The sequence below is a fragment of the Micromys minutus genome (assembly GCF_963924665.1).
Source record: "Micromys minutus genome assembly, chromosome: 24".
NCBI lineage: Eukaryota > Metazoa > Chordata > Mammalia > Rodentia > Muridae > Micromys > Micromys minutus.
Window position 1 is genome coordinate 33,049,670 of NC_137959.1, and position 25,054 is coordinate 33,074,723.

The following is a 25,054-nucleotide window of genomic DNA, read 5'->3' on the forward strand; positions in this document are numbered from 1 at the left end:
TCCAGTTGCAGATGGTTGTGAGCCACCATGTGGTTGCTGGGAATTGAACTCAGAACCCTTGGAAGAGCAGTCAGTGCTCTTAACCACTGAGCCATCTCTCCAGCCCCTCTGTCTTTTTTTTAAACTGTTCCTTGGAAGCAATGTTGTTTTATTTTTCAAGATTTTGTTTCATTCTCTCTCTCTCTCTCTCTCTCTCTCTCTCTCTCTCTCTCTCTCTCTCTCTCTCTCTGTGTGTGTGTGTGTGTGTGTGTGTGTTTCTGGATTATCAAGCACCCCAAGGGCACAAATTGCTGTAATGCTTCAGTACTTTCTCTCCTTCTCTGGTGCTTGGTTTCCTTGGGGTTTAGTCTGGCAATTGCTTTCCTGTCTTTACAGCTCTTTAATGCTCTGGGGTGATGAGGTTTTTCATTGGGAGCATTTGATTGTGTTTATATGGATGGTTGGGCCAGCTAATGGGTTACATACCATTAGAGGGAATCAAAGTTCCCTTTAAATTCAAGGTATCTCATTGTTGTTCTTGCTAGGAATGTAGGGCAGATACAAACATTTTTTATGCTTTTCAACTGGGATTAGTCTTGCCAAACCCCATGAAGGAGCCACAATAAGGATTGCTTAGTTAATATTCACTAGTCTGATAACACAGAGAAGAAAAATGGCCCCATTGCTCGCCAGACAACTTGAGTACAGCGTTATAGCATGTAACAAATCTCTGTCACCGGTTTTCATTACTGAGCTCTGCTGTGACAGCCATCCAATATGAATTAAAAGAATTGCATTTGACATTTTAATAAAAGGTAGAAATGCCACATTTACCAAGTAGCTGTTCGCAGGGATGTACCCGCCAGAGATGAGAGGAGAGCGCCCAGTAGAGAAGGGTCAAATGAGCTTCTGCTCACTTGCTTCTGGGAATTGTGGCTGACAGTCCCAGTGGCTGGGGAGGGCTGATGAAAGCACCAGTCTCTCTCTGTCTGCTCATGTCAGTGGGAGCCATAGGCAGGGTCAAAGAGTGGATCTGAGTTTGCTCTTCCGAAATACATTCTGTGGAAGGAGTTCTGATTGTCGGGCATTTGAGGGGGGGGCATCTATGACAAGATCACTTTTTAATAATGTTCACAAGTTGAGTTGTGAGTTCTTTGAGAAAAACATATGTAAAATGTATGAGCCTTCTGATCTTTAGAATCTGGGAAACCAACCATTTCTCTGTAGACATTCTGTGAACTTGAATTCACCCAATCCAAAGACCAGAAATCTTTGGACCCCTGTGACCTTGTGCAAACATCTTCTGTGTTCTGGTTACATTCAGATGTGGGCTTCATAAAAACAGAATTCTCGTGTAGGATTAACGGCTCTGGGTCATGTAATGCAGATACATACTTTCTCCCAAGTTCCAGGTTTAAGCAACTTGCTTGGAGATAGCAGTTCAGGGTCTTCCTCTGAACTAGTAGTTCACCACTTTGGGTGTGACGGCTGGCATGTTAGTTCAGAAAAAGACCGTGGGTCAGAACCTTCAGTGGGGAGCTGTGGAGGAAGACTGTGGGGTGGTGGGCTGTTAAATGTATCCTACTTCCCTGTTGAGATGAGGTTTGAAGCCCCGGTGACCCTAAGGGATGATGGTAGGTAACCCTAAAACTCCCAGCAAGCCAGGCCCCTGTCATATAGTACAGCTCCCCTCCAGCTCCCTGCACAGAGGTTTGTGGCCGTCAGTCACACAAGGGCAGTGCCCCAAGCCCCTCCACAGGTGGAGGATGTAACCACAGGTCATGTAGGTTCAAGATAGATCTCCCTTATAATGAGGTACCTAAAGGCCTGGAGGCTTAGCCAATGAAGTTTCCTTCCTAGATACTCCTCCCTGAAAAAAGTATTTATTCTCAGGCCCACCCTGAGAAGGGGGCTACGGTTTTTACTCATCCACCTTCCACCATGACAGTAACTGTCTTAAAACCATGGATCATGGATGCCTCCTTTCGTTGGGATCTGCCGGTGGGGAGTCATAGAAGCCCCTGGCCTATAGAGTCACCATCTAATCTCCCTTAGAGGGCCTCTGTGCTCCCAGCTGTGGCTGCCACCAGCCGGAGCTCCCCTCTTTACCCCTTGGCCCTGGCTAGATCCAGCCCGTGGGTCCCCACTCCGTTCTCAGCTCTTCCGGAGGCATCTCAGAGGCACCTGGATGCCCAAGAGCCTGAGAACCGGATGGCCCCGGGGCCGGCCTCCTCGCAGGCCTGGGGACCCCCAGGAGTGGGGGGTCAGCGGCTTTCCATAACCCAACACCTGCCTGATGGTGTGGGGTAAACGCAGTCAACTTTCCAAGTCCTGCCTCCCCAAGTGGCCAGAGAACTGTGATGGAGCTGACTCGGGGTCCCCAAGCATCAATCCAGCAGTAGACACCCAGTGTCCTTTAGCCTCTCTGTGCACAAACATACACGCACTCGCTTGCACATGAATAAGGGTACACACGCCCTCCCAACAAAATCTTTAAAACTGCTGAACAGTGTTTCAACTGAGGATGCAAATTTAAATCTAAGCAAATTAAAGAAGATGATTGTAAACCCATTTCAGCATATGAAAAAGTAATCCCCCTCAGGTTGGAAAGCACTATCTTCATAAGCAACTCGATGCAAAAGAGAATAGTTTAATGAAGGACCAATGCAAATATTGGGAAAGGGAATTAAGATGCCTTTGCTTAGATTCCCCCCCCCCCAAAGCCACTAGGAAATATTAGGCCAGGGCCAACAAGACAACTTGACAACTCAAATTTAATCTCCTCGTGATGGAAGTTATCCTCTGAATGCCACATGTGATACACACATGCAGGCATATGTGCACAGACAATAGTACATGTAGAAAACTAAGACATGGTTATTGTTAACCTAGCAGGTGATAATCTTGGTATCTGCTGTTGGTAGTAAGATATGAAGAAGCTGGTGTTGGTTTAATATTTGGATACAGAGAATTCTGAGTGTCACCAAATGGTAGATTCAATATGTCTTCTTTGTGGCAGATTTTATTTTCAATAAAAACGATGTAAATTACCTAGTATTTGTAAGAACCTTAAAGAACAGATGAGCAGTGTGTGTGACTGTGCCCGTGTGTAGAAAACTGACTTATGCGCATGCTCTGACCTGACAGCTTCTTTCCTCGATGTATATTTTGCTTGTCTTTGTTTGTGGAGAGATTCTTACAAAAATGTGTATGGCATTATAATTTGTTGTGTTGGGAACCACCCAAATGCTAGCCTGTGGTAGAAGGCATGGACAAATTACAGTGGACAATTAAGTGTAACTCACGGTGAATACAGTCTAGCTGCATCCAGTAAACACACACACACACACACACACACACACACGGGAGTATACACACTGGGAAATTCCTTCCTTTCAAATACTGAGCACCAGGCTTAACTCTTATGCTCAGGGATGTATGTTTAAATCATGAAAGAGCAGATACTTCATGTGAGAGTGGGGTTTCCTGTGGTTAGCAGAAAGACCTTAGCATCAAGATGAGGCATTACAGTGTTTTGCTTCTTGCTCTGGGTGACTTTCATTCAGTCCCAACCTCTGTAACATAATAATTCATTGGGTTGTGCATTTGTAACATACTTTTCTTTCTAATAATATTTTGGTTTATGCCTTTAAAATTTCCTACAGTTTAAATTCCTGTTATTCTCTGTACATACCATATGTGTCCACAGTGTCTGTTGAGGATATCTACCCCTCACTTCTCCCTCCAACCCCATTACATCTGCCCCCAAACTGCAAGCCCCCATTGATTTATATCCATGGAGTCCCACCAGCGACACCCATATGTGTACGAGTTCATCCACTGAGGTTCAGAGAACCCACCAGTGTCCACGGTCCTCATGAACATTGTCCTTTCTGCTCCTAGCTTCACTCATCTCTCATAGCTCCTCACTGAGGGCTGGGGCTTTGGAAGCCCTCCTCCGTCTAGACTGGAATCGTTAACTGCTGTTATCTTGTGGGAGGAACTGGAGCTGCTATGAGTTCATGTGTGCAGTAGTCAGGTTATGTCCAGACAGCATTTCGTAGAGCTCTTCCCAGCCTCCAGTCCTTTTTCTACTCCCTCCTCAGCAAAGTTTCCTTGAGCCTGGGGTGAAGATGGGGGTTGATATAGATGCCCATCAGTAGCTGGACACCCATACCCCTTTATTTTTTGCCTTTTGAACTGAAACACATGTCTGCATTAATTGTTAACATTGCAATAAGAAATGCCTCTTATGGACATAAGCATATTTAGAAGGCAGTTTGACAATAGGACCATTTTGAAGAGCAGAATTAATATGTCCTTCTCCAGGGCCTATGACTTCTGTTGCATTTGATACAGGCAAGCATTCCCTCCAATAGAGCAGTCATTAGGTCTAATCAAGATGGGTGCCCCAACAGTGATCTTTCCACTTTGTGTCACTGGCCAGGTTGGTATTGTAGGCTTCCGGGTTCAGTGCTGGATAAGAATCTCGATGTGTTTTCTTTTCCAGAACTCTGCATAGCATCTCTGACCACTATGAAAGTGGAGAAAGAGTCTCTGGGTCAGTGTGTGGTGTCTTCAGCCATAAGGTCTTACTATGGAGTTATAATGGTCAAGGAGCAATGGCAATGGCCTGTTTTAGTGTCTCAGGAGCTTCTCTGACTGATAACTGGGAAGGAGGGAACTCAGGCCCGGCCCTGACATCTGCATAAGCCCCGTCTTTTTAGGAGAAGCATTGATCATGATGTGGGGTATGCCTGTTCAAAGTCGTTAAAGCATATGCGTACTATATAAAATCTATTACTAGTATGTTTATATTTATAGTGGCATTTCATAAGGCTTTGGGGATCCCAGCTGCCACTCCTCCTTTCTTCCACAACCCCTGCCCCACTTAAACCTTTAGCTCCCAGCTAAAACCTTACAGGTTTCCGCTTGGATTGTGAGATTATAGGTTCTCCACGTATACTTCCTTTTGTCTAAGCTTGTCCTTGGCCCCTCATTTCCACGTCCCCATCATTTCACTCCTGCAGCCAGCATTCCCCCTTCCCATTCTCATCTCACCTACTTCCCTTCACTAAATTCATCTCCTTTCCAGTGTCTGGTTTCCCGGCTTCCACGTATAGATCATCTTAAACACACAGGATTTGGAGATCAGACAGACCTCATATAGCCATTATCTTTTGGGTCTGGATGACTTCACTCAGAATACTGTTTTCAGCTGAAGCATATATCTGCAAACCTCACAATTTATTTTTTCTTAACAGCTAAGCATTTTTTTCTTAAGGAACTAAGTAATAGCTCCTTGTATGTATGTCCTGCATTTTTACTATCCACCCATCAGTTGATGAACATCTTGGTTTATTTCATTTCATAGCTATTGTGAGTAGGGTGGCAATGGACATAGATGTGCAAATGTCTCTGTGGTAAGTGAGACATTAAGTCACTTGAGTATATTCCCAGGAACAATGGGGCCGGGTGGCATGGTAGATCATACATACAATTACGTTCACCCACCACTACCTCCCTCCAACTCCTCCTAGTGTGAGAGGCATTTTCCTATGTGTACATCTCAAAAGTTAAAATATTTTAAAAGACACAATTTTATCTTCTGTCCACCTTATTGAAATGCAAATCTCAGTCTTTCACCTGTTCAACCAAACTGTGACAATAATTTTTACTTTAGAGACATGAACCAAGACTTAATTGCGGGCAGATACACATCGAAGATCAGGATCCATTTAGATTTCTGGATGCCTGTAATCATGTGCTAATCTCTCTCTCTTTCTCTCTCTCTCTCTCTCTCTCTCTCTCTCTCTCTCTCTCTCTCTCTCTCACTCACTCACTCTCCCTCCCTCCTTCCCTCTCTCTTCCTCACCCCCTCCCTTTTCTCTCTCCCTTCCCCTCCCTCTCTTCTCCTCCCTCCTTCCCCCACATCCCCTTTCCCTCCTTCTCCCCTGCCCCCTCCCATTCTCCTTCACTTTTTTGTACAGCTGGTCTGTAATTCACTATTTATCCTAGTCTGGCCTTGAACTCATAGCACGCCTCCTGCCTCAGCCTCCCAAGTACTGAGATTGTAGGGATAAATCCATTACATACCTAGATCTATAATGAACTAATGCATTGCTTTTGTGCATAGTGCACTCTCTAATATCCAGTGGGATCAATTCCAGCGTACATTTGAACATCTGAAAACCAAAACTAGCAAAAGCAGGAGAGGACCAGCATGCCAGGTCAGAGAGTCAGCCTGAGGGCACGGGATGGGGTAGATTTTTTTTTTCTCTACTGAATTTGTATTCAACTCAAGCCCTCAGTGCATTAGTTGCTGCTCCTTTCCCAGTGCTAGGGTTACAGGCACTCCCCACCATGCCTGGCTTTTACACAGCTCCTGGGATCCAGACAGCGGGCCTCATGATTGTGCTACAGGAGCTTTATGGATTGAGCCATCTGCCGGGCCTAAGAACTGTATTTCTTATTGTTGGGATTCTGTAAACCCCACCCCTCAGTTACTAGCAACATCCAGGTATACCCCACCCTTCAATTATCCAGCAGTGGCCAGGTATGCTCCGCCCCAGTGACCTGACACTATAAAAGGAGCTGCTTGACCCCTCCTCTCTCTCTCTTGCTCTTGTGCTCTTACAGCCTTTCTCTCCACCCTATCCTTCCTCTTCCCTTTCCCTTCCCCCCTCTCTCCCATGTGCTCATGGCCGGCCTCTACTCCTCTACTCACCCCCCCCCCTCTCTCTCTCTCTCTCTCTCTCTCTCTCTCTCTCTGCCTCTACTGCCCTCTTAACTCTCCCATGACCTGAATAAACTCTATTGTGTACTATACCATTGTGTGGCTGGTCCCTCGGGGGAAGGGATTCCCAACATGGGCCCCTCAGAGGCATCTCCCTTGCCCCCAGGCCTCGCTGCACTTCCATGGGCCATCTGCCCCCCACTCTCTTCATCCTTCCCCTAACATTGGTGCTGTGACTCGGAATGTCATCTTTTCACAACATTGGTGCCCCGTGACTTTTTCTTTCAGTGACTTTTCCTTTCATTGGTGCCCCGTCATCTTTTCCTTACACTTATCGTCATGGTATTAGAGATTAAATTATATGCCTAAAATGAAAATTCCAGAACGAAACAGACTACCTTGAACAGTTAATTTAATAAAACAAAATTTTTAAATGATGCGAATAAGCTCACAGAGCACAGAAAGAACGTTGGGCAGCTTCCTTTCTGTCTTCCTGTAGTTGCTTTCTTCCTATGTGACTTAGTTTACTGTTGGACTTTTCCACTGAGTCAGATCTAGAAGTTTGTACAGTTTGAACAAGTTTTCAACACTTGATATTTCCTATGAAAAGGCTGTTCTTCTCTGTAATTTGACCTTGGAAAAGTTGTCTTTTCTTGTATATTCGAGTCTCACCTTTTCTCCCACGTGGGTCAAGTAAGATGATTCCTTCTCAAAGTTCTCTCTTTGATCCAGTTGAGATGCAAGATCCACATATTCTGCAGAAACATGTTATTTTTGAGAAATATTTCAAGGGGAAGAGAGCAGAGGTCAACATGAAACTGGCAACATGTGAAATAATCCAATTTTAAAGAGATCAAACTGATAGAAAACCAAGAAGCAAAGCAGCTTTAGAGATGCTAGGGTAGCAGGAGATGAAGCAGGAGTATAAGGAGAAAATTAATCTTTTTACTCAGTGAGCACCCAAGAACCCCCAACTCACAACAAAAGTCGTGTTGTGTTGACCTCAGTCTTTTCCACGTGACACTTTCCTGCTAACAGGACTCAGCATCACATCCCACTGTGGAACATCTCCCTCCCCCACCCCTGTAGAAGCAGAGGCTGAAGCTGTGTGAGCATGTGTGACACACGTGTGAGCATGCGTCAACTCTTTCCCACTTATGTCCAGCAAGCAAGACCAGCTGAACAGAATTTTCTTCCCATTAGATTTTCTTGTCGTTGTTTTGGTTTTACCCAAACTGTTTAACAGTGGTAGGGTCAAGAAGAACTATGTGCCAGGTTCTGAGAAAAGAGTGCTTTACAAATGCTATCACATTTTATCTTTTAAATAATTACCTGAAGTGGATAGGTTGTTTCCAAAATGGTGCCTATTTGCCCTGAATTCCTGATATTTATGGGCAGTTATGATCCCTCCCAAAGTGAAATGGGATCATCTTTCATGGCCAATAGGTGTGTAAATGATCATGTAACATTTGGATTGAAAAAGACATCATATTTCTACTTCTCTGTGACCTTCTACATTGCTTACTTTGGTTCTAGCCAGTCTCTATGCTTGGGTGGGGGGCACTCGAGCAGTCCCAAAGAGAGGGTCATCCCCAGAGATGGGGTTTCAGCCTTGTACTGATAGGCAGGCCTGACTTTCTAGTCTTATGAGTGAGCCATATAGGATTTTCCAACCCTAGTGAAGTCTTCAGATTATGGAGCCTTAGACCTGTCCTTGGCTACAACATCACCCAGCCAAACTTCTACAAAACCTTTTAGATCACTGAGACTTGGGCATCAATGATAAAGCTAGTTAGGAGTCATATAAGCAGTGTTGTTTTGTCCTGTGTTTGTGAACAGTCTGTTATATGGCAGCTGGTCAGAGTAGACCCTGTTGTCATTGTCATCACCAGGGTCCAAGGAGATTACCTGCCAGGTTTAAGGACTCTGGAACCTTTGGACCTAGTAGAAATGAGATTCATCAGGAATTTGGTTTATCATTTTTTGGTTTTGTTTTTCTGAAAAGGAAAAGAAAAAACCTTCTAACTGGGGAGAAACATTTTTGTCAATCAAAGCTTCTGTTTGTTAAAAGGGTATGGGGTAGTGAAATGCAATGCTTGGCACCAAAGATGTTTCAAATTTGTTTATACTTTATATATTTCTCACTGGCTGGATATTTTGACATTTCTGATATTTAGTTTGGGAGCAAATTTACCATTCTCTGTTTCTCTTTTTCCGAGAAGACATGGGGTTTAGAAATGAAAGATGGTGAAGGAAAAGCAGAAGGCAGTGCATTCTAAAGCAGTTGGGACAAAAAAGTAGTCACGGAGATGACGGATTGGAGGTGTGATTATGGGGATCATGATGGTTATTAATGTGACAGGCACACAACCATGTAGCATCTGGAGACATTCACAAATTTAATAACACACATCATGAAGCTCTGCTTCCCGGGCAGCCATCCACTCTGATATAGAGCTCCCATAGACTCGACTCTCTTTCGACTTTCAAGAAGTGAAGAGAATATAACACCCTATAGAAAATAAGCTTTGTGCTTAAGGGCATCTACTCTCAACCATCACGGAAACAGAATCCAGTGGCACAAGTATACAAAGGCAGAGCTCTGGTGGAAAACCCCAAGTGCTGGTCCCTAAGGGTTGGTTGGGAATATGTTTCCCCATCTCTGCATTATTCTCTGAAAAGAGGATATTAAGTCACAGAAAGTGAGCACTTACTCAACCTGAACTCTGTTAGGCAGAAATGCTAGAAGTCAAAAGTTAGCGTTTAAGTTATGAAAGACAAAGCAAAAGGTTGAAATGTTTACTCCAGGACATGACTGAGCCTCATGAAAATTCTTTGAGTGAGAGAGGACAATTTAATACCCATCCTGTTGGACAGTTATTTACTGAACCCCTCCTTGGTGTCAGCATATGTGGTCCTCATAGTCAAGGAACATATATTCCAGAGCCTTAGACACCTTCATAAGCAAATAAATTCATTGTAGTACAACTAATAATTTCATTTAGTGCCTGCAGTAATCGAGATATATGCAGGACAGATTAATTTGCGTTCTTTAAATCTACCAAGGAAAGACTTTCTTCCCAAGATCTTTGGAGGTATCTTTTATAGGATAACTTGAAGTTTGCTAGGTAGATGGGAATATGGCTATGAAAGGAAATAATTGTTTCAGCATAAAATTATTTTGCTGGTTAATCACCACGATCAACTTGACTGGATCTAGATTCACCTGGGAGGCACACTCTGGGCATGTCTATGAAGATGTTTTGAGAGAAAATTCACCAAAGAGGGAAGACCTACTTTTACCATGAGTTTCACAGCTCTATTCGACGTGACCCTGAATTAAATTTTTCAAAAAAAGGGAATCAAGGAGGAAAATCAGGTAGATAACCAAAGCTCCTCTCTGCTTTCTCAGCTGCTAACACCATATAAGCACCTACCTCACACTCTTGCACAAACAGCTGCAGGCTGCTCCCACCGCCATGCCTTCCCAATCATGATGGACTGTCTCCCTTTAGACCATGAACCAAAATATGCCTTCCTATAAGTTGTTTCTTAGCAGGTCTTTGTAACTACAGCAGCAGGAATAAATGACAAAAGAAACTCATATAAAAAGTATCAAGTAGAATATAAAGTTACAAGCTGTGATAAAAAGTAATAAGTCATAGGGCTGTTCCTGTGATAAACCTGACCACAAGGTTCTCAGGCCTTTAGAACAGGGTTGTAAGAGACTGGAACTGTAGACTAGAGAAGCCCTGGATTTCCAGAGTGGAGATGAATAGGCCATTGGGGAAGAGCTGAGAAGACCAGAATTCTGAGAAAAACTTGGATCATGTTGGCCTGGATCATGCAGTTTCAGAGGGGAACAAAGATTTATTAGACACTGTGCTAGAGAAATTCAGGTAACATCCTAGCAGAAAATATTTTGGCTTTATTCTGCTCACGTCATGAGATCTTCATTGAGGCTGAATTCAAAAAGAACAGATTGAGTTGTTTAGTGGAGATTTCCAGATAGGGGGACATCCAGACGGTGGTGTGGTTACTCCTCAGGCTCATAGTCAGACCTACAGTGTGACCCAGCAGAAAGATATCACAAATGTGCTGCTTAATGAGAAAAGGTACACGTGTGAGTTTAAAAAGCTGTAAATAAAGTAGGTGTAGAAAAAGCAACTAATTTTTAAAGAGATCAGTGGCATTAATGAGAAATTTGAAGGCCGGGACAGTGGGAAAACTGCCTTGAAGTTAAAGCCACATCTGTGAAGGCACCAAACTTGTGAATAGGGGGATTCATTTGAACGGATAGTCTGAGTTGGAAATGCTGTGGAAGGGTTTCCCTGACGCAAACAGAAGCCACTTGTGTGCAAGATGAGGGTTCGACTGCACCTTGACCCGGAAGCAGAATCTGTTGGTGTTATACATGTGCTGTTTCATAGGTATGCAATGTGAGAGGGTTAGGATGTCATGCAGGCTTGCACCAAGGACCCAGAAAGCCACTGGCACTTGGCAGCCGAGGAGAGCATGGAGGGGGGCAGATCCAGGAGAAAGGCTGAACTGGAGGAAATACCCGTGGAGCCCAATCGATGCCACCACTGGCCTCAGATACCAGATGCAGAGCAGGGCTTGAGGTTTGCTCTGTGGACTTTGGTTTTCTTGGGGTTCAGCTTTCCCTTGCTGTTGCCCTAATGCTACTTTAGAATGGGAATGTTTACTCTGGGCCACGCCTTTCTGGACTCGGATTATGTAACTTGTTTTCATTTGCCCCACCTGTCTCCACCCGTGCAGCACTGAGGTCACAGGTGTGCGCCATTGTGTCCGTTATTTGTTTGCTTGGTTACATTTCTTACGTGGTTTCTGGAGGTTAAACTTGGGCCCCATGCTTGTAGAGCACACTTCAGTGACGGGTCCATCTCTCCATATGCAGTGGTCTGAATAATTTTGGCTCCCACATGCTCATGTATTTGAATCCTTAGTCGCCAAGGAGTGACACTTTTTTTGAAAGGATTATAAGGATTAGAAGATGTTGTTGTCACTGGGGTGGGCTTTAAAGTCTCCCTCTCCCTCTCCCTCTCTCTCTCTCTCTCTCTCTCTCTCTCTCTCTCTCTCTCTCTCTCTCTCTCTGTCACCCCATCCCCCACCCCACCCCAATGGATCATGATGTAGACTATAACTACTTCTCTGCCATGATGCCAGTGAACTAACCCTTTGAAACTGTAAGCCAGCCCCATTTAAATGTTTTTTGTTTTTTGTTTTTTTTTTTTAAATAAGAGCTGCCTTAGTCATGGTGTCTCTTCACAGCAATAGAACAGGGACTAAGACATCATCCTTACTGGTATTTTAAATTATAAAAAAATTGAAAACACGCACATATCAGAAAGTATATTATGATCCAACTTCAGTATCCACAACATTTCCCATTTTTATTTCATCCCTCTCTCTCACACACATGCACACACAGATACACACACATAAAAGCACATATAGACACACTTTTTTTCTGGAGTGTTTTAAGGTCTCCTAAATATTGCTAATAGGTAATGACTTTCTTATAATCAGATTGACTGCCCTATAATCTACCTAACAAGTTTTAAAGCATATTTTAAGTTTGTTGACATAAATCGTAAGTACTAATGCCAACAGGACCACTAAACTTTGAGAGTGAATAGGGTTTGATGGGATGTTAATTAGTTAAAAAAAAAAAACAAAAGTACCTAGGTCATCGAAAAATGATGGTTCTTACCTTTTATTATTTATTCGGGGGCTCATAAGCTCCAAGGTCTGTCCTTGCACTTGGTTAAAGGCTTTTGACGTCATGCTCTCTCCCTCCACCCCCTGCCCCAAGCACTTTACTACTTGACTAAGCTTTGCTTGTTTCCCATAACTTTTCTTACATTCTGAATTTGGCCTGATTATACTCTTATAGGAGGTCTTGTCCATCCACCCCACCCCCCACCCCCTTTCTGGCTGCCTGGCTGGAGAGTCTAGGAGCTTAGTTAGAACTGAGTCTGGGCTTCTGTTAACAGGAGCTTAGCAGTGGTGTTGTGGAGTACATGTAGCTGCATATCTGCCTACATTTGAGTCTTTCACTGTTAAGATTGCTCCCAAGTCTTTGACATTATCCTTGCCCCCTTTGATAGTTTCTTTGATTGGTAGGATAGAATGTTCTAGGTTCATCTCACAGTGTGTACTCCCAACCTCAAAAGAACCATTTCTCCCAGCAGCGATGGATCCTTTTGGAGGCATTTAATGGCATCTCAGAACCTCAGTCTGAGGACTGAGTCATTTATTTCTGCCTGTGTTGTGTTGTGCCAGTGGGCGTCTTATTAGGAATGGAAAGTTACCACGGGATTTCAATCCGAAAGTAAGCCAATGGGCTCTCCAGGACTGGGCATTAACTCAGGGCTGTAACACATGCTTAGCATGCATGTGCTATGAACTTGGTCCTCAGCACACGAAGTATTTTTATACAAAGAGATATAGGTCTTTCTATTATAAGAACATTTTACAATTTGTTGTTTTCATGTAGAGACAACTTGGTTCCTAACAATGCTGCCATAAAATACTTGCTTTTAAAAATACCACTAATGACAATAAACAGCCATCGGGTGGACGGTAAGACTTCTGTGCCGCCTTCTGTGTTTTCCTGGCAAATCTCAAGAGAAGAGAACAATCCAGAGATAGTTCTAAGGTCAGACGGAGTTGTTTCCTCTTGAGTTTGTAACACCAGCTTGATATACAGAAAGGCTCATTTGTTTTTGGTTTATTTTCAATTTTTAAGAATTGATTTTCCTCTCTTGTTTCTCAACTGGTATGTAAAACATTTTCAGGGTTCCAAAGTCCACGAGGAGAGCAAGTACTACGCAGTGTTCTCTCCTGTCTGTCTGCTCCTCCGTGACCCCCAGATCTCTCTGTCCATCACCAGGATCATTGTTTTGTATACAATCTCATGTTTTAATCAATGTATTATTCGGACAGATTCCTAGAATAGAGGTGCTGGGCACATGTATAAAACCAGAGATATGTATATATATAGTGTTGGTCATATTAGTAATATAATATATAATACACAAATTTAGATTTTTGGAGCCATAACATTTAATTTTGTGGCGTATTTCATAACACCACTTAAACTTGGTTACTACAATTGTGTAAGCAGAAGTGACATGTTAGTTTCTTCCATAGAGTTTTCATTCTGGCTGTTTGTTTATAAGAGGGCTTTACTTCTTCTTTGTTTTGTGGTGACCCGGTTTGGCCTGGAGTTCACTGTGATCCCGGCAGGTCCCACACTCACGAGCTGCCCCTGCCTCAGCTCTCTGCAAACTGGAACTGAACGTGGGAACAAACACATCCAACTCATAATAGGAAGTTTTAAATTTTTCTGAGATTGAATTTCTAGTTTTATTACATTATAACTGGAGGATTGACTTATGTATAACATATGTAGATTGTAGAATCTACTGCCATTTTTATTCCATAATATACAATCAGGTTTTTTTTTTTTTTTGTTTGTTTGTTTTGTGACTGTTTTCTTTGCCCTTGAAGGAAGATATTTTATGCCATTGAGGTGTGCCATTTGGTATGCATCCCCGAAACTGAAAAATTATATTGTTCAAATCTGATAAATGCCACTTACAGTCCAACTCACATACCTTCTCCTACAAGTGAAGTATTAAAACCCTATAACCTGTGCTCTGTGCATCTCCTGTGACTTCTGCTTTTATTGATAGGTGTTTTTGCATCATTTCATAGATAACTATTGCCATCTCCACTACATCTTTGTCTTTTAGTACGAGGCATGATGCCTTTTAGCACTGCATGAGTTTCCTTTTTGATTTATTTAGTCCTTTAAATACATTCAACTCTTAAGGGGAGATGTAATCCCTACTTCTAATGAACAGTGGGTGTGCACGGTGTTGGGTCTCACTATGCTATCTCTGCTTTTTATATTGCTTCTGGTAATGTTACCTCCCCCAAACCAGAATGCACCTCACTGCATAAAGCCTGAAGGATGTTCAGGCTGATGAAAGACACTCACGGACCAATAAGATGATATGAAAGGTTTATTATCCACGCGACTCAACTCTGGCTATGCAACATTTTCAGCTCCTGCAGCGTCAGAAGACCCATTTTAAAGCACAGTCACACGTTGCTACAGGTTTAGGCTCTTTACTGTATGGTTTTATGTGTAGGTTTCTGGACAACCGAACAATATGGCGGCTATTGATCTGGATGTGGGGGGGAGACAGAGACAGAGAGACACAGAGACACAGAAACAGACAGATGGAGGCAGATACACACAGTCAGAGGCAGAGAGAAAGAGATAGGGAAGAAGTGAGGGGTGTGGGAGAGAGAATGAGAGGAGAGAACAAGTGAGCCAGAGGGTACCAAGATAAACCTACAGTGTTTTATAACCTAACCTCAGAATAGCACCCCACCACTTAGACTGTATTATGTTTTCAGAAGTGATACAAATACATAAATGCCAGGAAACAGGTTTTACCAACTGATGTCTTACAGGCTTTCCACCATAATCCTGTATAACGGACTGGCTAGTCTGATGCCTTGCCCATGATGTACACAGTACTTGATCTTGTCTTCCTCTTGCTTCGTGTTTCCCCTTCATTCTTAACTTCTGTCCTGTTTACTCCCTTACAAAATGTCTGCATACTTGGTCTTGAGTCTTCAACTTCATTTCATCTTATAAATATCGTGTGTGTGTGTGTGTGTGTGTGTGTGTGTGTGTGTTTGCCATTGTTCCTTTAGAGAACCTTGACTAATACAGAAGGAATTCTGCTTGCAAGCTTCCCTGGATATTTCCATGATCCAAAGCCTCAACAATTTAAGAGCTTGCTTCATGTAAAATCCTTGGCTTGCTTTTAAAAACCTGTGGGGGGCTTCCCGGATCGCTCACCCTTCCCTCTAGTATTACAGCACGTGCTCTGAGCTCTGAGCTCCCTCTCAGAGCCACCGCTGTCTCCACTGCCATGGGCCTCACCTGTCGTGAGCAGCTGCTCTCTGACACTTAATAACATCCAGGACACCTCTGGCCCTGGGCACCTGGAAATAAAGTTGGTTTTGGGGGACTGGAGGAGACATAGTGGAAATGCTTCCACCAAAGGCCAGAGAGCAAATATATCAAAAAAAAAAAAAAAATAGAACTGGGTAGTGTTGAAACTGTCTTGAGAAGACTCGTCAAGGAAGCCAGCATCATGTAAGAGACATATAATGATTGCACGAAATCATTCAAAGGCACACTTGAAGGACAGAGACCAGAAAGAATAAAATCTTTTCTGACAAGGGCTTCGGAACCTTACTAACTACCAACTTTTTTATTGGTGAAGATATGGATCCAGACAGCACAGCTGCTCCCTCAGACTACCATGAGCATGTTTGGCCCATCATGATTTCCTTTAAGAGTGGCCTAGAGATGGAGAAAAGGCTAGTGAGTCAGACATCTATCACCTGTCGTCCTAACTGGCTGCTCCCTGTCATCCTCATAATGCCAGGACTGAAGACAAATGCAACTAATGTCCCTTTGAGCTCTTCATATATTTTGACTATAATTTGTTTAGATCAGAGCCATTGTTTTTATGTTTTGTTTAAAAAAATAAAACCAAAAAAAAAAAAAAAAAAAAAGAGCATGTCACATAGGCTATGAAAAGTGTTAGAACTAATAAACAAAGAATCAAAGATGGGGGAAGGAAGATGATACCACACTGCTGTCTTCTCTAATAAGTCACTCTAAGAATGTCTAGTGACTACATTAGACTACCCGACTAACGCACAAGCTAGCTACCCGCACAACTAAGCTCTGAGCGTGTGACTTCCAGACTCATCATGGAATGGGCAGGTGAAATCCATCAAGAACCGAGTGACCAGAGAATCAGCTTGCACGAGATGGAAGTGCCCAAATCTCCCATGGCAAAGGTTCTCTTTGACAAGCACACCCTGGGACAGACAAGGTGGTCACAAGAGCTAAGGTGACTTCCCAAAGCTGTGAAGACAAAGGGAGAGAGGTTGATATAGTACGTGGATTTGGAGATGTTTTGTGCTCAGTGACTTCTGACCATAACAGTTAAATCTTTCCCAGAACCTTCTTTTTCTCCTTCTTGTTTCCTGATCTGCTGCTTTTTCCCTTTTCCTTTTTTCTTTTCTTCCCTGCCCTTCCCTCTCCCTCTCTCCCTCTTCTCCCCTCCCCTCTCTTTCTGTCTCTGTCCAGCTGTAGAGATCAGAAGCCTCGTGTTTAATCTGTCATGAGGGGAAACATCCAACTTAATGAGTCAGGCAGCAGACAGCACAGGGTCTGAGCAACCCTTTTTCATCTTGTTTGGAAGTTAAACGTGGTAAACTGAGGGAGCAGCTTGTGTGCCCACGTCCCTCCTGAACAGAAAAGTCCAGAGTTGGCCTAAAATGAGTAGGAACACATTTTCTCAAATGAAATACAACTTCTTGTTTAATGTGCTTTTGCTCCAAGCATTTGACATAGTTTCAAACTCGATTTCCCAAGCTTTCTGGTGTATGATAAAGCTATAGATAATGTATGGACTGGGGCTGGAGAGAGATGGCTCAGTGGTTAGGAACAATGGCTGTCCTAGAGAGCTTCGGCTCAGTTCCAGCACCTCCATGGTAGCTAATAGCCATCTGTAACTCCAGTTCCAGGGGATCCAAGGCTCTGCTTTGACCTTATGGATATGGTGCAGATACACGTCCAGGCAAAACACCATGACATGTTTTTAAAAAATTGTATGACCTGTATGCAGGAACTAACTGGTATCTGCTCTGAATTCATCCCCTTATCCTTAGGTGAACAAAAAAAATATTTCAAACCGACAAGTAAAAGGCTTGAGGAGTCCATGGGGGCTGTGCATTCGAGGATGGCCAAAGTCATTTCAGGACTGCAAAGCAAAGTCTTGCCACCCATGAGCCCGAAGGTGGTCACAGAGGAAGAAGTGAACCGGATGGTAAGGTACCATAGAGTTTCTCCGTAGGATGCTTAGCTCGGTATCCTTGCGACGATGCCATTTTTGTTCTTCCAGAGTATCAGAGAATCGCTGATCGATACCACTCCAGCCTCTAGCATGTTGGAGAGCATAAACACCTTCCACAGCCCGAGAAATTCATACACTGCATAGCATATGCACTTCACAGGGCAGGGCTGGACTGGGTAACCAATTGCAATGAGAATTTCTGTGTTAGTCCAATTTCTGTTCCCACAGCAGAATGTCCGAAACTGGACAACACGAAAAGGTTTGTTCCATCCTGCAGTGTGGAGCTTAGGAAGTCCAGTGCTGGGTGGCTCCAACTGGTCATGGCTCCATTCCCAAAGCACCTAAGTGTGGAGAGAAGGGATCTAAACCTCTGAGAGAAGCCTTAGTTCATCTACTAGCTCTGGCACTTGAACTTGGGGAACACACCCAGACCGTGGAAACGTGTGGATAAGCTTGCTAAACTTTTCTGCCATCCAGTTACAGTCGAATGGCAGATTCCCCCAAGGTTCAGTGTAATAATCTGTTATCCATGCATTGGCAAGAATTGCTTTTTATAAATATAATTTTCAGGACACAGCATTAAAAGAGAATAAATGGTGTCTGAGAAAAATACATAGTTTTAAAATAAAGATAGGCATGTTTCCAACGTGAAAAACAATGATGTGCTAGGAATGGGTATAAGCCATGTGCTGTGAAACCAGTTACAAAAACGCTTGATGCTGGTAATGCACTCCCTAAACTTTAAACCTATCTTGAGTTGCATTCTAATTAGAAAAATAAACTCAGTTCTTGCCTCTTGCGGTGGCTGCTGGCACCTATCTCTGGGAGGCTTTTCCTTCTCAAGGTTTGAATCTAAACCACACTACTGCTGATACCTCTTAGTAATGCTGTTACTCTCATCTGTGTTCCGGTCAGAAAGAGGTTAAAGCCAAGTTGAAACCTGTTTTTCATTCGAATGTGTTCAGTAACAGAGCTCAAGGGTTGTCGAAGAGTTCTAGACTCAAACCCAAAGGAGCCGAGTCCCGTACTCCAAGCTGCCACAATCGATCTTGGCCTACACTTAACGATCTCACCCCTCCCTGCTCGTAAAGTGGCCTGGAACAGCAAGAGGTTTCCAGAACAATACTCAGCTCATGACATTGACAGGCATGGGGTAGCTAATTCTCTGCTGGACTAGTTTGATTTAAATGACAAGTCATATGTCTTTTCTCATAAAAGCATCGAGTATTGAAGCAACTGATTTAGGCATGCGGATATGATTGGCTGCAAGATCCAGGCCTGATGCAGAGCTTACAGCCCCCCTGCTGAACACGTCACACATTTCTAAGTGATCGGATCACACCCCTAAGATCTCTAATTAGAAAAATTAGCTCAGGCACGATGTGGTCTAGTTAAGCACCCGAGGGCTCTGATGGTCTGACCTGTTGGTTCAGAAGAGCCCTCTTCAGCTTCTCAGCTCCAGTGTCCACTCTGTGGACAGATTCCTGAGCAGTCTCTTAACTCATTTTCTGTAGGGTTCCATTGTGTGCTTCCTTTAAAACCAAAAGAGATGTGCTAGTATCTGTCACTTTCAGTTGCCGTACAAAGACCTCAGAAGTGCATGGAATTTCTCTTGTATAATTTAGTTACCGTCAATATTTTATAAGGGAACTTAGAGGCATCCCATAATTATCCTGAAAGCTGTGCATACAAATTATTCATCACCGGTGTTTAGGAGAGCACCTCCTCAGCTTAACCATGTTTGAACTTGGCTCTTACTCGCATTCTAGATGACACCCTCGGAGTTCCTGAAGGAGATGTCCCTCACCACGGAGCAGAAATTGGCAAGCACACGGATCATATGCCGACCACAGATCATCGAACTCTTAGATATGGGAGAAACAACACATCAAAAGGTACAGCAAAAGCTGGAGAGATGGCTCTGTGGCTAAGAGGGATTGCGGCTCTTACAGAGGACCCAGGTTCAGTTCCCACCAGGTCAGACAGCTCCCAACTTGCCTGCAACTTCAGCTCCAGAAGATCAAACGCCCCCTTCTGGCCTCTGCAGGCATTGCACTCCCCATATGCACATAATTACAAATCAAAGTACAGTCTTTTTAAAGAGCCCATCAAGCTGAACACAGACCACATCAGTATGAGTAGACAGTAGCGTTTCTGGGATAGCCAGTCCACCCTGGGTTGCTTCCCTCCCTATCTGCTAGTCTCCATGACACGGACTTAGAAAGAACTAGTCTTATTTAAAATGTCTTGTGACTAATTCTATTCCCTATTTAGTTACTTCTTATCAGTACTTGATACAATTGTTTACAGGCTAAGAGTAGTTCAAGGTTTATATCAGCCAAGCCCAAGGTTTTCTCCTTCGAGTTCCAAGCCTTCCTTCTTTACCCAAACTGCCCACAGCTAATGGCCCGATTTTGGCCCATTTCCAAGCAACTTTCAGACTGAAAAATAGCAATGTTTCACATTTCTGTATTTTAGTTTAGTCTATATGTTCTTGATTTTAGAGGCAAATAGTTATTTTTAAAAGAAGAAGAAAAAGAAAAAGAAAAAGAAAAAAAGAACTTGGGACTGGAAAGCTAGCCCAGTGATTAAGAGTACTTGTTTCTTTTGCAAAAAGAGTTTCACTTCCTGGCACCCACATGAGGGCTCATACCCATCTACAGTTCCAGAGACGCACTGCCCTCTTCTGGCCTCTGTAGACACTGCACTCACAGAGTGCACATACATGCAGGCAAAACACTCATACACATAAAATTAAAACTAAGAATTGTTTTTAAAGATCTTATTTCCTACTTTTTTAGTTAATTTCTTGAGCTATATGCCTCTCTTTTCTGCATAAATTATATTATGAGTCCCCAATCGATGGGACTACTGCAGGTGGGCTCCCTAAAAAAATCCCAGATATTTCTGAGTTGTCTGAGCTACGTTCCCCATGGGACCAGGTCTCTGAAGCCTTTCCTCATATTGTCTAGGCTTGACAGGACCATGATTTTTTTTTTAATTGGAATTGCTTTCTTTATTTGCTGACGGCATTTCCCCCACAGCAAATACCCTTCGCATCTGAGCAGGAACAGTGTTTTCCAGAACTGACTCGTCCTCCTGTGGTTTCTTTTCTCTCTTCTGAGGGATGGGCAGAGCAGGCTGGAATTGTTGGTACGGTTCATGAGTGTATTTCACTGAGCACTGCTCTAAAGGGCAAGAACACTGGGCTGCCTTGTGTCCCCGCCCACTCCTTCAGCTCTCTTGTTTTTTTCCGTCTGTGCTCTGGATTTGAACCATCTCTCTCCATGCAGGAAACCCATCAGCCTCTGTTAATTTCTTCTAGATGAGCTTACAGATCTTGGCTCCATGTTTTTGCTACTGTTTGCATATGGCCCTCTTAATTTAACTGCAGATTCTTTTCCCACCCAATTCTAAAGTTGTGGGTTTTCCCTTTAACAACTTCGTGGATATTTCACTTCATGGTCTTCTGGCATTAGATGATGCTCACAGAGGCTGAAAGGCAGCTCAGCCCTCACCCCACATGCACAGTCATGCTCAGTCTGCACTCTCAGACCGTGCATCCTTCATTCACACTCAGTACTCTGCTCAGGCGTGACTGGGTTTTCCCATGTCGCCGTGTTCCTTGTTTTATCTGCGGGACGTCTATTTCTTAACATTTCAACCATTTTGCTGTTCCCTGAGGGTTTTCTTCCCCCTTCAGGAGCATCAATTATGGATGCACCGGGCCTTCCTTGTCTGCTCTTCTTCTGGCGTTTCCTCTCCACCCCACTTTCAGCTCTGTGCCCATCTGCTTTATTGAAGTGACATAGAGCAGGCTGTCCTCTGTGTCCCTTCCTTCGCATTCTGCGTCTCCCTTAAGTCCAGCCCAGTGGGCCCTGCTCTGCTCAGTCATCTGAAACCATCCTGTGAACCTTGTCATCCATGAGCATCGGACAGATCACACAGGCTGTGCTCTTCCAACTGTACTTTCGGACTCTCCCTTCTTTCCTCGAAACTCTTCTTCCTCCCCTAAGTTCATTCCTAGATCAGAGCCTCTGAAACATGTTTTTTGTGACACGTGACCTCCTTTTTTTTGTCTGGAAAAATATTAAACTGACCATGATCATATAGGCATAAAAAGAGGTCTGTAAAACAAACTTGGGGAAATGGTTCTGTACATGACATGCTTGCTTCAGAAACATGAGCTCCTGAGTTCTAATCCCCAGAACCTATGTAAAGACAGGAATGCTAGCACAGTGCTCTGGGGGATAGGAGCAGAGATGGGTTGATCCCCAGAAGCCATGGGTCCGCAAGCCTGGAATGTGTTGGAACAAACCAGGGACCCCCTTTGCTGGAAACAAGGCGAAAGACAAGATACCCCAGAATTTCTTCTCACATCTACACATGTGCCATGCACATGCAAGCAAACACTGGACACACACATACACACACGCACAGTGTCCCTTTCTACATACTAAAAAACAATGTAAAAAATCGAATACTTTCAGAAAGCATAGGTATACAAAACAGACATCAGATAATAAATGATGGAGAATGGATTATAAAACAACCACTTGCCATTTTATCATTTCCTTTGTTTTTTTATTGTGTCTTATTTATTTATCGTGTGTGTGCATGTGTGGAGGTCAGAGGACCTTTCTCTTTCCATCATGTGGGTCCCTGAAATCAGACGTAGATCCTCAGGCCTGGCAAACAAGTGCCTTTACCCATTAAGCCATCTTGCTAGCTCCAGGTTTTAACCATTTATTAAATATGGAAGCAAATCTACATACTAATGAGACGGATGTGTTTGTTTATTTTTCATTAACAACTAATCTTGGTTAAGTACGCTCCAAAGGGAGAGGCTCATCAACCTTTTTCAGAGCTGATTGATATTTTGGTATCATAATCTCCAGCGTTCAGATGCTGCTTCTCAGACACATCAGGCACAAGATGGCAGACATCTGTTTAGGGCCACTAAGAAACTGCTGGAAGTTCTATATGAATTCTAAGCCACAATTCTTTTAACTATTTAAAAGAAAGAAAGGAAGAAAAAAAGAAGAAAAGGAAAGGAAGGAAGGAAGGAAGGAAGGAAGGAAGGAAGAAAGAAAGAAAGAAAGAAAGAAAGAAAGAAAGAAGAAAAGGAAAGCAAGGAAGGAAGGAAGGGAGGGAGGGAGGGATGGAGGGAGGGAGGGAGGGAGAAAGGAAGGAAGGAAGGAAGAAGGAAGGAAGGAAGGAGGAGGAGGGAGGGAGGGAGGGAAGGAAGGAAGGAAGGAAGGAAGGAAGGAAGGAAGGAAGGAAGGAAGGAAGGAAGGAAGGAAGGAAGGAAGGAAACTCAAATTAGCAACAGAAAGACAGATTTTTAAAATCATGCAGTCTGGTTCCGAAATGCACTAATCTGACTCTTCTATGCTGAAGAGTGATTGCAGGAAAATAATCAGGTCTTTCTTTCCTGCAAGTGACCGTTTCTAAAGGAACAGAAACACTGTGTCCAGTAAAAGCACTGTACTTCACTGCGTAGAATAGTGTTCAGCAGCCTTCGCTGGTGCAGCACGGTGTAGCAGCCGCCACGGGGTGGCGCATGCGCACCCATCTCATTAGCATGCATGGTGAGTTTAGAGCTCAGGCTGCGGTAAAGTCATGAGGTACAGCACAGACCTTTGCCACCAGAGACATTTTGGGTTCGCAAGTTTTTCATGACCCCTTATTTTCAATTACATGACCCCCATATGGGGTCACGACCTGTACGTCGTGCTGTGCCTTGGGTGACCCTTTCTAGGGGAACGGCATCTTTGATCCTCTTCTCTTGCTTGTTATATGTGTACTGAATGCTGACGGTGTGGGGGAGGTGCGCGGGATGCCTCCTGCGTGGTAGGCAACTGTGTTTCCGCCGAGCTCCATTCCCAGCCCATATGTTTGAGTCTGATCTTCTCCGATGCATTGCATGCTCAAACTCGATTTGTTGGCAATCCAAGTGCAGATTTGAGCTCTGTCTCTCAAAACCTGCTTCTTCCTTTGCCTCTTACCTTCTGCAGATAGGGACTACATGTATCTTGTTTTTCAAGCACTTCAGACTTTTCCCAGATATTTCTCTCTCCCTCCCTCTCCCTCCCTCTCTCTCTCTCTCTCTCTCTCTCTCTCTCTCTCTCTCTCTCTCTCTCTCTCTCTCCCTCTCTCTCACCCCCCCATCTTTCTGGCATGTGCATGTGTGGTGTGCATGCACATATCTGTGTTTACATGCATGTGTGGAGGGCAGCATGCACATGCGTGTGCATGTATGTAGAGGTTGACACAGGCTCTTGAACTCTCTACCTTACTTATTCATTGAAACACATTTTCTCACTTGAAGCCAGAGCTCCTGGGTTTAGTCAGTCTAGACAGCCAGCTTACTCCTGAGATCACTCCCCTCTGCCTCCTTAGCGCTGGGGTTGCCATGCCCGCCCAGTGGGTAACACGTGCTCTATCAGCTGAGCCATCCCCCCCAGCCCCTGACTTCTCGACTTCCATCTTACCAGCAACCCATAGCAAGGCAGGAATGAGGTTCGAAAATGTAAATGAGGCCTTGGCAAGATGGCTTAGTGGGTAAAGGAGCTTGCCACTAAGTCTGATGGTCTCAGTTCAATTCTCACGTCCCACATGGTAGGAGAGAACCAACCCATAACAAGCTGTCATCAGGCCTCCGTGGACACATCACAGTAAGCACATGTTTGCAGGTATGTGCACACACACAATTTAACTATATATATAAACAGAATATATATTAATATAATATATATAATTAAAATATAAATGAGATCATGTTACTCCCACACTTAATACTACCGGCGACTTCTATTACTCTCATAAATCTAGACTTGACCCTAACTAAGGCTTGACTTCATCTACTCCGGCTTCTTCATGTCACCTCTTTTCTCTGCTGTGTATCTATTGCCTCCTCTTTATCCTTCCTTCCTTACTCCTTACAGGGAGTTTGCATAATAATGGTCCCCATAGGGCCATAGGGGCTGGCACTATTAAGAGGTGTGATCTTATTTGAGGACCTGTGTCCCTGGGGGTTGGGCTTTGATGCCCCGTGTGGCATTCTCTTCCTGCTGCCTGTGGATCAGGTTGTAGAACTCTCAGCTACCTCTCCAGCACCATGTCTGTCTGCATGTCACCATGCTTCCTGCCATGACAATAATGGACTAAACCTCTGAACTGTGAGCCCTACTAAAATGACTTCCTTTATAAGAGTTGCTGTGGTCATGGTATCTCTTCACAACAGTAAAAACAAAAAACAAACAAACCTAAGACACCCCTCTGCACATGCTGGAACGGTTCTCATGAGAGAATGGGGAGATTGGTTGCCCTGTTACATAGGACGCTGTGAAAAAGC

General features: G+C 43.8%; 1 protein-coding gene across 1 annotated transcript in view; it reads left to right on the top strand.

Moving 5' to 3' along the window:
• Window positions 1-25,054, top strand: part of HYDIN (HYDIN axonemal central pair apparatus protein) — a gene marked incomplete at both ends in the record, with an annotated part of 333,158 nt that overhangs the window by 16,468 nt on the left and 291,636 nt on the right. The window contains 2 exon segments of the mRNA XM_080936961.1: window positions 17,513-17,670; window positions 19,467-19,592. Coding sequence (XP_080793087.1) covers window positions 17,513-17,670; window positions 19,467-19,592 — 284 coding nt within the window.